Source organism: Theropithecus gelada, chromosome 13 (assembly GCF_003255815.1).
Source record: "Theropithecus gelada isolate Dixy chromosome 13, Tgel_1.0, whole genome shotgun sequence".
NCBI lineage: Eukaryota > Metazoa > Chordata > Mammalia > Primates > Cercopithecidae > Theropithecus > Theropithecus gelada.
This window is the reverse complement of record NC_037681.1, coordinates 1,515,249-1,530,833: the sequence shown is the minus strand read 5'-3', so window position 1 is coordinate 1,530,833 and position 15,585 is coordinate 1,515,249. Positions and strand designations below refer to the sequence as shown.

The window sequence follows — 15,585 nt, the reverse complement described above, 5'->3', positions numbered from 1 at the left end:
CTAAAAATACAAAAATTAGCCGGGCATGATGGTGAGCGCCTGTAATCCCAGCTACTTGGAAGGCTGAGGCAGGAGAATCGCTTGAATCCCCAGAAGGCAGAGGTTGCAGTGAGCCAAGATTGCGCCACTGCGCTCCAGCCTGGGCGACAGAGTGAGATTCTGTGTCAAAACAAACAAAGAAACAAACAAATACACCGTATATGTATCTATAAAAATTACATAGGCATGGAAAGAGAAAGTTACTAAATTATCAATGGTGATTAATTCTGTGAAGGAGCGAAGATGTCAGCGAGCACTCTAATCCTATATTTAAGTCTCTTACAATGAAAATATATTCAGCTGTTTCTTGTGAAATTAAAAGTTTTAAACATAAATAGTAAAGGACTCATTACCAGGAATAAAAATTGTCTGCCTCTCAAAAATTTGGATGTGGGACATGAAATTTTATATATAAAATGATTTCAATGATGTTTAAAGTGCTTACAAAGACTAGACGATGATCGGACATGGTAGCTCACCCCTGTAATTCCATCACTTTGGGAGGCCAAGGTGGGTGGATTGCTTGAGGCCAGGAGTTTGAGACCAGCCTGGCCAACATGGTAAAACCCTGTCTCTTCTAAAGATACAAAAATTAGCCGGGCATGGTGGTGCACACCTGTAATCCCAGCCACTTGGGAGGCTAAGAACGAGAATCGCTTGAACCCAGGAGGCGGAGGTTGCAGTGAGCTGAGAACACGCCACTGCACTCCAGCCTGGGTGACGGAGCAAAACTCTGTCTCAAAAAAAAAAAAAAAAAAAAAAAAAGACTTGAGGAAAAATACATTATATCAAAATGCAAATAGTGGTATTCTCTGGGAGGTGGGACTTCCAGTTGATTTTTTTTCCTCCTTGTATTTTTCTGCGTGTCTTATGCAGAAAAATGTTCAGTGTTGAACACATGTCACGTGTGTTTTTTCCAGGCCCACTTTGTAGCCCCATCACCCTCGGCCTGCTGGTGGCTGGCGTTCTGGTTTTGCTGGTTTCCCTGGGAGTGGCCATCCACCTGTACTGTGAGTTGTCTCCTTTTGGGTCATCGGGTGTCCCTGTTTGCTGTTTGAAGTGTTCCTGGGATACTTACTTCTCTAGGGGAGCAGAGCAGATGGCAGCCTGGTGGGAATGTGCCTCAGAGAACCTATGGTATTTCTGGAGGTCGTTCTTGATCTGGGGCTACGCAGCCAAAACCAAAGACCACCCTGTCCCTGGAGTCAGACAAACCTGGGTTTGAGTGCAATGTGGCTGTTTCCCCATCCAGTACCCTGGTCTCTCTGAGCCTTGGCTGCCTCAGATGGGCGTAGGACATCACCTACCTCCCAGAGTTGCTGCTTGTAAATTCCTGCCCCAAATGCCTGGCACCTGGCACATGTCAGTAAGTGGGAACTCATGTGAGCAGTTGAGACCAAAACCCAGTGCCCAGAAAAGATTGCCTATGGGGTTTGTGTTGCATTGCTGAAAGCTAGAAATCCTCTCTACGCCACCGATATTGATGATGCTGTCGGAAACTCAGAAATGACTGCTGCTCCCAGCCACCTCAGAGACGGGACTGTCTCCTTCTATGGCCCCCACCCCAAGCTCTGCACAGCACTGGGTTCACAAGAAAGACGGGGAGCCCGAGAGGCGCATGGCTGCCCTAGAGCCCAGAGCCCACAGTCTACCCCGGTTCTTCAGCTCACCTGTGCCACCTCGAGCAAGCCCCTTCCCCTCTCTGCGATTCTATAAAATGGGCAGGTGGGACAGCAGGGGCATGAACTAGATCAGTGGCTCTTAACTTTTGTAGTTCACAGACCCCTTTGAACACACGATGAAAATAATGGACCTCTCCCCACAGAAATGCACCCAGGTGCATACTTTTGCCTACAAATTCTTCCCCACAAAGGGGTCAATGTATCCCATTCTAAGAACCCCATAAATTTCAGTGGCTTGCAAACTCTTTTGATCAAGGAAGGACCTCATTGGTAAAATATTTTGAAGCACATTTAGTAACATGCATAAAATATTAAATAAGCGAATACAGCAGCAGTTGGCTGGATTTACTTATTTCATATTTTGTGTGTGTTATGTTATTAAATGTATGTTATTAAATATGTTTCAAAAATAAAAAGTAAGCTGGATATAGGGGCAAGTGCCCATACTCGAGAGGCTGAGGAGGGAGGATCACTTGAGCCCAGGAGCTCAAGTCTAGCCTAGACAACATAGTAAGACCGCATTTCTAAAAAAATAAATAAAAATCAAAAGTAATAAAGGCTGAGATACAAATGTAAATAGATATGCTTTTATTTTCCTCCTACTCCCAGTGGGAAATCTCGCCCTGTGAGTGCACTTGCCCAGGCCTGAGACTGCCTGTGTGTGGGAACTTTCGTGTCTGACCTGCTGTAAAGGGCGAGCAGGTGTGTTTAAGGACACAGACTCTGCGGCTGATTGAGTTTGAATTCCAGCTTTCCCACTTACTAGCTGCATGACTTTGGGCATGTTATCCGGTAACTCACTCTGTGTTTCAGTTTCTCCACAAATTAAATGGAGATCTTAAAAGTAGTATCCAACTCAGGTTTTCAGTGAGCATTAAGGGGATTAAAATGTGTAAAGTGTTTGGGCCAGGGTCTGGGACCAGGGAGGTGGGCTGAGGTGTCAGCTGCCCCTGTGACCATCCTACTTGGCCTCTGGGGCTCAGTGCGGTGACCTACAGCCCACACTGACTGGCGCCCTTGCTTTCCTCTTCCAGGCCGGCGGAGGAGAGCCCGGCTTCGTTTCATCAAACAGTAAGTGTGTGACCTGGGCGTGGCCCTGGGTTCCTCAGCCCCAGCTGCAGCTTGCAGCCTCTATCTGCAGCAAGGAGCCAAAGTCAGACCTCATCTTCCAAAGATCATAGACTCGGCCAGGCATGGTAGCGCACACCTGTAGTCCCAGCTACTCAGGAGGCTGAAGCAGGAGGATCACTTGAGCCGAGGAACTCAAGGCTGCAGTGAGCTATGATGGTACCACTGCACTCCAGCCTGGGCAACAGAGCGAGACCCCATCTAAAAAAAAAGTCACACGCTGTATAAATAGATGGGATGATAGAATTCAGGAACCAAAGAGATAACCTAAACAAACAAACAAACAAAAACCTGACCAATAACTTAAATGTATTTCAAGAACATTCTTAGCTCTCCTGAGGAGAGCAATCAGGCTTTGCATGCACAGAATACCACAGGGTGTCCCAAACTCATCCCATCTGTTATTTCATCCCACTTACTATTTCATCCCCCCTATTATTTCATCCCCTCGGTTCTGTGTGAGATAAGGGGTTATCACCCTCATTTTACAGATAAATGGAGAGACTACTGGAATCGGATTTGAAGACTAGCCTCTTCCACCAGCCATTGCTTTCCTTCCTTAGGAGCTGCCTTTGTCCCACCTGCCGCCCTCGACCCCATCTGGGTCCCAGGAGTTGGCAGAGTCACATTACACTCTTGGGACCCACTGAGCTGAGAAAGCTCCTATACTTTCCCTGGGCTGGGCTGGGACCTTTAGTGGTGGCCATTTAACCACCACCTTTGCAAGTTGCTTTGCCCTGGTAGGGCAGTGACATTATGTACTTGGTCTTTCATGAGGCTGTTGGAAGCCATCGTGGGCCGGGGGCAGCATTCCTGCATTTGATTTTTGTTCCTCAAAACAGAGACTGTTTCACATCTGCCTATCCAGTTAATTACATTTGCTCCTCAGAGCAACCCTCTCTATATAGAAATGTTTGGGGGAGCAAAAGTACACACCTCTAAATTGAAGAGAGCAACAGGGTCTCTTGCTCGAGAGCTCTGGCTTTAGGCGGAGACGGAGCTGGGTTTGAATCCCATCTGCCAGTCACCAACCATGTGACAGTCAGCGAGTCACTTTACCTCGGCAAGCTTCGGATTTCTCGTCTGTAAAATGAGCTAACAGTGCCAATCTCACGGTCAGTGTGAGGACACTCTGGGGTATTATCCTTAAAGCATGTGGCCCCAGGCCCCTGGAGTCAGAGCACACACTCAAGTCACTTCAGTGACTTCAACTCTGCAAGTGCAACAACGGACAAACAAAATGTATTTTTAAATACTCTAAAATGGTAAATAGGCCGGGCGCGGTGGCTCAAGCCTGTAATCCCAGCACTTTGGGAGGCCGAGGCGGGTGGATCACAAGGTCAGGAGATCGAGACTATCCTGGCTAACATGGTGAAACCCCGTCTCTACTAAAAATACAAAAAACTAGCCGGGCGCGGTAGCGGGCGCCTGTAGTCCCAGCTACTTGGGAGGCTGAGGCGGGAGAATGGCGTGAACCCGGGGGGCGGAGCTTGCAGTGAGCCGAGATCGCGCCACTGCACTCCAGCCTGGGAGACACAGTGAGACTCCGTCTCAAAAAAAAATATAAAATAAAATAAAATAAAATAAAATGGTAAATAGCCACATACATTCATATTATGATATGTTCTGCATTGTCGTACACATTCTATTTATATCGAGAGTTGCTTAAACATGCTTGCTGGATTTTGTGGGCAATTTTCAATAATATTTTAATTGTGTACAATTTTCACCTTGTGTATTGGATTTAGGAGCTGCCCCCTACCCAAGAGATAATAACTTGAGTATAGCTGTCTCAGGCCAGACCCCTAGAAAGTTCCTTTCAAGGCTACGTGCAGTGGCTCACACCTGTAATCCCAGCACTTTGGGAGGCCGAGGCGGGCAGATCGCCTGAAGTCAGGAGTTTGAGACCAGCCTAGCCAACATGGTGAAACCCCATCTCTACTAAAAATACAAAAAATTTAACTGGGCGTGGTGGCAGGCACCTGTAATCCCAGCTACTTGGGAGGCTGAGGCAAGAGAATCACTTGAACCCAGGAGGCAGAGGTTGCAATGAGAAGAGATCACGCCATTCCGCTGCAGTCTGGGCAACGAGAGTGAAACTCTATCTCAAAAAGAGAAAGTTCCACTCAAAATCTCTCCCATGGTGACCTTTCATGTAAAATAAGCCCCTCTCTGGGTACTAACTGTGGTCTGGGTCTGTCCCCATCCCTTCATTTTAACTTGCTCCCCAGTGATCTGATGCCAGTTTTGCGGGGGCTGGATGCAGGACCTCATGCTTTCGCAAGCCCAGGATCAGCTTGAGGCAGGGAAGGGGCGCTGGGTGGTCATGGGGGGACCCTGAGCCCTCCTCACTCTCTTCATTTTAAACGGATACTCTTTTCTATTGTCTGGGTTTACACTTACCTGTAACATGTCATTTGAACAAAAGGGTTTGTGACTTTTCAAAAGTTTGAAAAGCACCTCTGGTTTTCCTCTCATGATCCAGGCGTGGAGGAAATAAGCCCTGGTGCTCACAGATCTGAGTTGCGATTTGAGGTCCTTGTTCCCCAGCCTCTAACTGTCCTTAGAAAATCATCCCATCCGCAGGGTAATTTCTTCTGGCCCCTTGATATAAATTTGTGATTCTCTTAGATTATCTTAGAGGTACTACAGGAAGTAACGCAATTCAAAGCCACGGTTCTTTGAGCTGCAGTTTTGTTTTGTTTTGTTTGCTTTTTAGCCCTAACAATCTTTTTAGTGACTAACATGGGCCCTAGAAACATACTAACAAAAAACTCTCGGCCCCAGGCCACTTGGAGTAGAACTCTGCTTTCTCATTTGCCGTTTGTCTCTGTTACAGGAAATTCAATATCGTTTGCCTGAAAATACGTGGTTTCACAACTTGCTGTTGTTTTCAGGTTTTACAAATGAGCAGAGAATATGGTTTTGGTGTCCTGCTACAAAAAGACATTGGTCAGTAACGAGCACGATGTGGAAAAAGGAGAGAGGGGACACATTCGACCCTGGAGAGTTCACTGGCTGCTGAAGCTGCCTGCTTTTCACTGCTGCAAGGCCTTTCTGTGTGTGACGTGCATGGGAGCAACTTGTTCGTGGGCCATCGGGAATACTAGGGAGAAGCCTTCGTTGCCCCCAGGGCACTTCACAGAGTGTGCTGGAGGACTGAGTAAGAAATGCCGCCCATGCCACCACTTCCAGCTCCTGTGCCTTCCCTGAGCTGGGACCTTTAGTGGTGGCTGTTTAGCCACCATCTTTGCAAGTTGCTTTGCCCTGGTAGGGCAGTAACATTGGGTCCTGGCTCTTTCATGGGGTGATACTGGGCTGGCTCCCTCTTGGTCTTCCCAGGCTGGGGCTGACCTTCCTCACAGAGAGGCCAGGCGCAGGTTGGGAATGAGGCTTGCTGAGAGGGGCTGTCCAGTTCCCAGAAGCCATGTCAGTCTCTGAGGGCTTCCTTTGGGGCTGGGAACTTGCGGGTTTGAGGATAGGAGTTCACTTCGTCTTCCACTTGTCAGTGTCTCAGCTCCCATTTCTACTCTCCCATGGCTTAATTCTTCTTTCATTTTCTGCTCTTTTTATACAAATGTCTTAGTTGTACAAATAAAGTCCCAGGTTAAAGATAACAAACGGCTCCTGTGGCATAAATGTGTAGAAGCCCATCTACAGCCAAGACATCAATGCTCAGTGGAACAGAAACCATAAGGATAAAATTTGTACATCCTCCTGTTACACCTGAGATCCTCATTTGCCCAACATTGTAGGTGTAGAGAGTCCTAAAGAGGCTAGGAAGTGCCCAGGGCACCAGAGCCAGGCTTCAGGTGCCTCGGGCCCATCTCCCGGCCCACTCCCAAGCTGAACTAGCACTTGTTCATTTCTACTGTGGGATGAACCCCAGGGATCCCTGGCCTCAAGTCAGGCATCAAAGAGACGGTAGGAGGCATGAGGGGTTCTGTCACATGTCCCTTCATTTTCTTATTGATTCTTGGCCTTAACTGTTGGACAAGGAAAAAGCAAGGAGAAAGTGCTGAGCAGGAGTGGAGAGTGGAGAGCAGGACTTCGTTCCTGGGTTTGAAAAAGTGCCTGAGTCCCATCTTAGCCGCCCCCTACCTGAGCTTTAGCAGCCTAGGAGCTATTGCACCATAAAACACTGCAACCTGAGGCTGCATTAACAGAAGTACCATGTCCAGGGCCAAGGAGAATCCCGCCTCACCTGCTTTTCCTGGCCAGCTCAAAGAAGGGCATTGACAAATCAGGTTATGTTCAGAGACCTGTGGCAGCCACAGAATGTAAGAAATGTTACAAAAAAAAAAAACAGGAAAGGAAAGACAACCTGGGGAGGGGGTAGTGTGGCCTTCTCCGGGCATCTGGGGTGCGGTCGCAGCAGCACGAGGTGTGGTGGGTGGAGTTAGAAGGGCATAGATGCAGTGTTATCGGAAGGAGGGCCTTGAGTGTAAGTTGTTCAGGTCCTTGGCATTTTGAACAAAGAATTGGACAAAACACACAAAGTCATAAAGGAATAAAAGCAGCAAAAGCAGGAATTTATTGAAGTGAGAAAGCAATCCCCAGGGTGAAAGTGGGCCCTAAGCAGGCGGCCCATGGTCCCAATTGCAAGGTTTTCTGGCATTTAGGTACCCTTTTGAGATCCCTGTCGGCTACCCCTTAACTAGATGAAGGATTTGGTCCGTGGCTAATGAAAGGCTGAGGTGAATTGACGCCCTGTGTGGATGAAGGGATGGCTCGTGCTTGGCCTGGGGTCAATCTAGGACAGTCTCCCTTTCCATCTGAGATAAGGTGGAAGCGGGAGGGTTGTAGAGAGAGTAGCCTTTGATCCTTGGTTACTCAGTGTGGGGAGATGGGGTTTTTCCTTTTGGTTTACATTTAATTGGTCTTAGATGCCCTGCCCCCAGACCCAGGTGTTTTCCTTTTGATCCAGCTTTGAGAAATCAGCACAAATTGGCCTCAAGATTCCCTGCCCCCAGACGTAGGTGTTTCTCCTTGAGTCAGCACGAATTGGCCTTAGATTCCCTGCCCCCAGAACCTAGTCTCCTGCCTCAGCAGGAGGTGCTCAAAAGAAGCAAAAGCTCTGCCTATCAGCTGTGAAGACAAGGGACAGGCTGCCTTCCAAGGCTGAGGCGAGGGGTGAAAGAACTGGGGTCAGCTGGACCAGACTCCTCTAGGGTTCGTGTTTCAGGTGGGCTCCTCATTCAGGCCATCACAAATAAATAAGAGACTAAGGCCTGTAGTGCACGCGGTCTGCCCTCTTGAAGGCTCACACCCAGTGCGCAGCGGAAGTAAGAACAGGCCGCAAGGTCCCTTGTCCCACTGCAGGCTTTGAAATTTGACCGTCTCCCTGCTGCTGTCTTTGCAATTGCATGTACTTATTTGCAAGTTCTCATGGGGCTGGGCTGGGGGCAGGGGTGGTTGGCGCTCCTCTGTCAGTTTTCTGTGCAGCAGGCACCTGCCAAGGCGGGTTCAGCTCCGGCTGCCCAGGGAGCTAGAGCAGGCTAGGCTGCCAATGGCGGGGGCTGCGGTGAGAAGGTCTGCACCCAGCACCTGACTTTTGTTTTGAAGAAGGAACTGAGCTGCTACTACATTCTATAGGGCCGTTATGATGAAATATGCCCCCCAAACTCCATCCAGCTGTCTTTTGACTACCAATTCCATCGTTGGCATTTATCTAAAAGAAACACATCGGCCGGGCGAGGTGGCTCAAGCCTGTAATCCCAGCACTTTGGGAGGCCGAGACGGGCGAATCACAAGGTCAGGAGATCGAGACCATCCTGGCTAACCCGGTGAAACCCCGTCTCTACTAAAAAGTACAAAAAACCAGCCGGGCGAGGTGGCGGGCGCCTGTAGTCCCAGCTACTCGGGAGGCTGAGGCAGGAGAATGGCGTAAACCCGGGAGGCGGAGCTTGTAGTGAGCTGAGATCTGGCCACTGCACTCCGACCTGGGCAACAGAGCGAGACTCCGTCTCAAAAAAAAACAAAAAAACAAAAAAAACAAAAAAAGAAACACATCAAAAAGTGGTATGCACAAAGAAATATGCATCGGATTGTTCCTTCTAGCGCTGCTTACTAGCTAAAAATGGGAAATAATCCAAATGTTCATCAAAAGGGACTGGTCAGATAAATTCAGATACAGTCTAATAAGGGAGTTTAGGCAGCTACTAAGGAATGAGCTAGATCCATATATGCTGATATCAAATGATGGTTATGGTAAATGCGTGTATTTTTAAAACATCTGTATAGATTATTCTTAATACAATACATGGTGCAATATATGGTCACTGTTAAAATTCAAGCACAGAAGAAAACAAGCAAAACAAATATATGTTGTTAGAAGTTAGGATACAGTTATCCTTAGTCCAGTGGTGGGTCATTAAGAGGGAGCATGAGGTTTGAAGGTGAGCGTTTCTGCTTCTCAATCTGGGAGTCACTTGCATGAGTGTGTTTCGTTAGAAAAAGCCATCAAGCTGTACACTAGGACATGTTGACTTTATAGCTATGGATATAGATGTAAATTCTACTTCAAGAAGAGAGTTTTTTAAATCCAAGTACAGAACATTGTAGAAATGTGCAAACTTGGTATTTGGAAGTTTCTTCAGCCAGCACATGGGATGATAGCTCACGCCTGTAATCCCAGTACTTTGGGAGGCCCACACCAAATGATCACTTGAGCTCAGGAGTTTGAGACCTTGACTCTACAAGAAAATTTAAAAATTTTCCAGGGCACAGTGGTGCTTGCCTATAGTCCCAGCTATTAGGGAGGATGAGGTGGGAGGATATCCTGAGCCCAGGAGTTTGAGACTGCAGTGAGCTGTGATCATGCCACTGCACTCCAGCCTGGGCAACAGAGTGAGACCTTGTCTCAAAAATAAATTTTTTCTAAAAACAGTTTCCTGGGTTTTTTTCTTCCCATATTTTTTAAAACATAAAATTGAAATCTCGCGAATATAATACATAACATAGAAAATTAAATCTTCTAATATTGTTCTGCAGATGTGATCTTTCTTCTCTAATCATAAATCAAGGCCTCTGGGTATATTTGTTTGGATATGTACAGGAAAAGGTCTGTGAGGATTTACTCTCAGCTGTTAATGGCAGTTACTCTGGGGAATTTTCACTTCTGCTTTCTACAGTTCCTTGTGTGAATTTTTACATCATGTCTTACTTTCGTAGTTGGGGAAAAAGCAATGAAAAGTTTGGAAAAAAGAACCTCTGGCCATTGTTATAATAAGAAACTGGAATCAACACAACTATCCACCAATGAAAGATTTATTCACAAATTTTACAAATCGGAACCATGGAAATCACGGTGAGGCAGGTCTGAGGTGGCCAAACAGCACAGTCTGGGCCTTTACCAGCTGCAGACTTTGGGCAAGCTACATTTCCAATCGCATTTACTTGTCTGGAAGTTCATAGGGGGCTAGGCTAGTGGCGGGGGTGGTCTGCACTCCAGCAACCTTAGGTGAGCCTGGGTTCTCTGCCCTGAAGGAGAACATCTATAGTACTTTCCTTTCTGTGTTTTTCTGTGGACCTTAATGGGTCTGGGAGCAGCACTGCTGTTCCCCCCTCCCCCCATCCCCTTCCTCTCAGTGGGAAGTAGCCTGCAGGTGTGGAGCCCACCAGGGCCTGTTCAAAAGAAGAAGGGGGTCCTACACCACCCCATCCCTTTCATCCTTACTCCTCCCCGCCCCCGCCCCGCAGTTTGTGTCTCTACCTGTAGGAAGTGGGCAACTTGTTTTCAGAAAGTGATCCCCGACCCCGCGTGGGCTGCAACGCTGATCCGAATCTATCACCCAGTCAAAGGGAAAGACAGAAAGAGCCTTGTCTTCAGAGGCCTTCCAAGGTTGTGGAGGGCAAAAGATATTTCCTCGGTCGCTTCTTGGGAAACCTCCTTCAATGCGTCACTGACACTCCTGGGGCACCGTGAGTCACCGGTTCCTGGAGGCCTTCCAGTTGCATAACTCAGACAGAAGGAAACCATATTCCCCAGCCCCGCATCAGTTTGAGATTCACAGAAATATGCATGACACATGTGATTCCTGTAAAGCTGAAAGCAGAGGCACTGAAAAAGGCACTTACATCCTGCACAGTACTGTTGGCTCTCCTGGATCCTGTTTTTCCTGTTAGTTTACTGCCTTTCACATGCGAGTACCCTTTTAAGAGCTTTGCTTAGACTTCTAAATTTGAGAGGAAACCATGTCCATTCCTTTAGGTAATTTTGTTGTTGTTGTTTGAGACGGGGTCTTGCTCTGTCACCCAGGGTGGAGTACAGTGGCGCACTCATGGCTTACTGCAACCTCTGTCTCCCGGGCTCAAGCGATCCTCCCACCTCGGCCTCCTGAGTACCTGGGACTATGGGCATGCCATGCACTACCACATCTGGCTAATTTTTTATATTTCTGGTGGAGATGGGGTTTCCCCATGTCGCCCAGGCTGGTCTTGAACTCCTGGGCTCAAGCAATCCGTCCGCCTTGGCCTCCCGAAGTGCTGGGATTACAGGAATGAGCCACAGCACCTGGCCTTTTCATGCATTTTTAATTGTAGACCATTTCCACTCCTGTGCCCGTTTATGACTGAAGTAATACCCACAACTCTACACTCAATTCTCCTCTTCCTTGGGGGGTGGGGTGTGTGTGTGTGTACAGTGCTCTGTTGCCCAGGCTAGTGTGCAGTGGCGCTGTCATGGCTCACTGCAACCTTGACCTCCCTGACTCAAGTGAGTAGCTGGGACTACAGGTGTGCACCAGCATGCCCACTTATTTTTTTATTTTTTTATTTTTAGTAGAGATGAGGCCTCGCTATGTTGCCTAGGCTGGTTCAAATTCCTGAGCTCAAGCGATCCTCCCACCTTAGCCTCCCAAAGTGTTGGGATTACAGGCGTGAGCCACCATGCCCAATTCCTTAAATTTCTTGATGCCAGTTCAAATCTATTTGGGGAAACTTCTGTGGGCTCAGCCAGCCCTGTGCTGGGACTAGGGGTGCAGCGTAGCCAGGATAGACATAGTTGGGTCCCCAGGGCTTGCAGTCTTGCTTAGAGCCTGTAGGCCTCAGTTCCCTCCCTACTAGCTCAGGGACAAGGCCTGTGGGGGTCCTCTGGTTCTTTCCTGCTACCTGTACAAGTCAGTCCTAAGCCTGAGGCCAGAATTGAAATGAATGAATGAACAAAGCAAAAGGCTCAGATAGAAGGTCCTTAGGCCCCCACAAGCTGGGAGCACAGCCCAGCACCTCCCCTGCTGGCTCCCCCACCCACCCACCCACCTTTCTGTGCTCCTTAAGGCTGTGAGGACCACTCAGGATGTTTATTCTGCCAAGTACAATGGACAATCCCCTTAGAGAACCAAGGTCAACAACTCAGATCTCAATCAGGCACGTGTTTCAGGCACTAAAGATTTGGCTCAGAAGCTGTCCCTAACCCCATGGGCTTTCATTCTCGTGGCCAGGGGGACACAGGCCCAAGGCTGGCACTTGCATGGCTCTGAGAGTGAGTGGCCTCAGTGCCTCACTGGCTGCAGCCTCGTGCCAGCCCTGCACAGACCAGAGAAAGACCCAGGTGATGCCAACACAAGCAGAGGGCATGGATTGCCTTCTCAAAAAGGTTGTGTTTGTCTGGGAGTGGAGTTCACAGCCTCTCGCAGATTTTGTGGAGGTCTCTGCGGTTGGGTGAGGGCAAAGTTACGAGGGGAAGATGTGAGGTGGTGTTGGCGGAGGGGTGGAGGCCCCTCTTTCCCACACACCCCTCCCCAGCACCCCTGCAGCATCCTGAGAGCCTGAAGCTGCCTGCTGGGCCAGGCCTGCTATCTGGGCAAGACCAGGCCAGGTAAAAGGGAGGCCATGACTCCCACCCCTCCACCCTCTCCTCAGCCTCAGCCAAGTTTGGGGGACATGGGGAAGGGAGAGCAACAGTAAACGTGATCAGCACAAAAAGTGGGCCTGACTTCAGATCACGAAGGCTCTAGCTGGACCAGGGCAGAAGATAGAGCTTGGGTTGACCCCCTTCTATCCGAGTACCTACACTGCAGCCATACTGATGCTGCTGGTTTGGGAACAGGAAGGTAGGGCAGCTTCCACAAGACAAGCAGACTTTGGTTGAAGTTCTTTTGTGGGCCCTGCTCAAAGCCCACCTCCCTAGAAACTCGGAAAGCCACGTCAGGTGGTCTACCTTGTGGTGTAGGGGAAGAGGGAGGAGAGAAGAAAGGGTCACAGGGCTCAGACAAGAGCCAGTGCTCACTCTGGCAGTTCCATCTTCCTCCCTCAGGAAGTCCTCCAGCCCCACCCAGCACAGAAAAGAGCTCATCAATGGGAGACAGAGTAATACTGTCGAGCGTTTATCTGTGTAATTTCGGAGTGTGTCTGTGTGTGCTTGTGTGTGTGGTAGGCAATCAATTTGGTGGGGAGGGTGCAGGGGAACATTTGTCTTTTTTTCTTTTTTTTGAGACAGAATCTTGCTCTGTTGCCCAGGTTGGAGTGCAGTGGCATGATCTTGGCTCACTGCAACCTCCGCCTCCCGGGTTCAAGCGATTCTCCTGCCTCAGCCTCCTGAGTAGCTGGGATTACAGGCATGCGCCATCATGCCTCCCTAATTTTTGTATTTTTTAGTAGAGATGGGGTTTCACCATGTTGGTCAGGCTGGTCTCGAACTCCTGACCTCATGATCCTCCCGCCTCGGCCTCCCAAAGTGCTGAGATTTCAGGCGTGAGCCACCATGCCTGGCCTTACACATTTTTTCCTAGACATTGTGACATACAAGGCTCTTCAACTATCCCACATTTGAGCCTGGTCAGACGCTTCTGATGGTAACTCCAAACCTCCCCACCCTCTCCCCTGCACTGCTTTTAATATCCAAGCTCAGTTAAGACCTTTGTGTGTGTCTGCGTCTAAGAGAGGAAGGCTGATTCACATGTTCTCATTTCTTCTGCTATGACCTCTACACCAAAATCTTTTTCATAGCATGAGTTATGACCCTGACATGGTTAAGCATACATCTTCCAGAAAAATAATAATCTGTCATTTGCATACAAATGTCACTAAGTGAAAATGTAAAACAGCGATGCTGCTCACTGCGGAAAGCTTGGGGCCAAGGGCACGCAGGTGTTGCTGATCTTGTGATAAGCGCTGCAGCCTCATGGAAAACAGGGGGGCACCATCTAGTAGCGTTTAACGTGAATCAGGGACTGTCACTCAGCACTCCTGGGAATAGGTCCCCGGGAAAGTAGAAGCATCATTGCATCAGAATAATACACAAAGATGATTCTATCAATATCGTTTGGGAAAAATAAAAATGGGAAACAATCCCAGGTTAATCAATAGGGAATCATTTAATAAGTTGCTGTCTATCTACACCCAAAAATATCATGTAGCCATCAAAAGAATGACTTAAAAAGAATGATTTGGCCGGGCACGGTGGCTCCCACCTATAATCCCAGCACTTTAGGAGGCCGAGGTGAGCAGATCATGAGGTCAGGAGTTACAGACCAGCCTGGCCAATATGGTGAAACCCATCTCTACTAAAAATACAAAAGTTAGTCAGGCATGGTGGCAGGTGCCTGTAATCCCAGATACTCAGGAGGCTGAGGCAGGAGAATCGCTTGAACTCAGGAGGTAGAGGTTGCAGTGTGCCGAGATTGTGCCATTGCACTCCAGCCTGGGCAACAGAGCAAGACTGGGTCTCAAAAAAAAAAAAAAAAAAGAATGATTTGCCAGCCTGGACAACAAAGCAAGACCCTGTCTCTACAAAAGAAATAGCCAGCCATGGTGGTACATGCCTACAGTCCCAGCTACTTGGAAGGCTGAGGTCGTAGGGTCACTTTAGTCCAGAAGTTTGAGGTTACAGCAAGCCACTGCATTCCAGCCTGGGCAACAGAGCAAGGCTCTGTCCCCACTGCCCCCCAAGAAAAGGAAGGAAGGAAAGAAGGAAGGAAGGAAGGAAGGAAGGAAGGAAGGAAGGAAGGAAGGAAGGAAGGAAGGAAGGAAGGAAGGAAGGAAAAAGGAAAGGAAAGGAGGAAGGAAGGAAGGAAAAGGAAGGAAGGGAGAAAGGAAGGAAAAGAAAAAGAGGGAGGAAGGGTGGAGGGGAAAGGGTGAGAGAGAGCAGGAGAGAGAGAGAAGAGGGAGGGAGAGGAGAGGAGAGGAAAGGAAAGGGCCAGGTGTGGTGCCTAACACCTGTAATTTCAGCACTTTCGGAGGCCAAGGCAGGCGATCACCTGAGGTCAGGAGCTTGAGACCAGCCTGGTCAACATGGCAAAATTCTGTCTCTACTAAAAATACAAAAATTAGCTGAGCATGGTGGTGTATGCCTGTAATCCCAGCTACTCGGGAGGCTGAGGCAGGAGAATCACTTGAACTCCGGAGGCAGAGGTTGTTGCAGTGAGCCGAGATTATGCCACTGCACTCTAGCCTGGGTGATAGAATGAGACTCCATCTCAAAAAAAAAAAAAAGATATATTAACTTGGAAAGACTGCCAGAGTGTACTATTAAGGAGGAAAAGCAGGATGCAGGGAAGTATTTAAACTATCCTTTTTTGTAATGCAGGAAAGCATCTTCATGTCTGTAGCTGTGTGCCTGTGCCTATGACCCTGTGAGGAGGCTGCAGCAAGAGGAAGGGTGGAGAGGAAAGGGTGAGAGAGAGAGGGAGGGAGAGAGAGAAGAAGAGAGGAGAGAAGAGAAGAGAGGAGGGGAGGGGAGGGAGAGGAGGGGAGAGGAGAGGAGAGGAGAGGAGAGGAGAGGAGAGGAGAGGAGAGG

General features: G+C 48.6%; 1 protein-coding gene across 5 annotated transcripts in view; it reads left to right on the top strand.

Annotated features, from left to right (window-relative positions):
• Positions 1-15,585, top strand: part of CD8B (CD8b molecule) — a 48,788-nt gene that overhangs the window by 14,159 nt on the left and 19,044 nt on the right. Inside the window, exons 4-6 of one of the 5 annotated variants that reach the window (XM_025353957.1) lie at positions 960-1,049; positions 2,756-2,792; positions 5,747-6,466. The exons of 1 other annotated variant lie outside the window; for it this stretch is intronic. In XM_025353957.1, the coding sequence (XP_025209742.1) occupies positions 960-1,049; positions 2,756-2,792; positions 5,747-5,759 (140 nt within the window). In that variant the 3' untranslated portion in view covers positions 5,760-6,466. Of the gene's footprint in view, positions 1-959; positions 1,050-2,755; positions 2,793-5,688; positions 6,467-15,585 lie in introns of those variants that run through there. 3 more of the 5 variants (XM_025353955.1, XM_025353954.1, XM_025353956.1) reach the window with 3 other exon arrangements.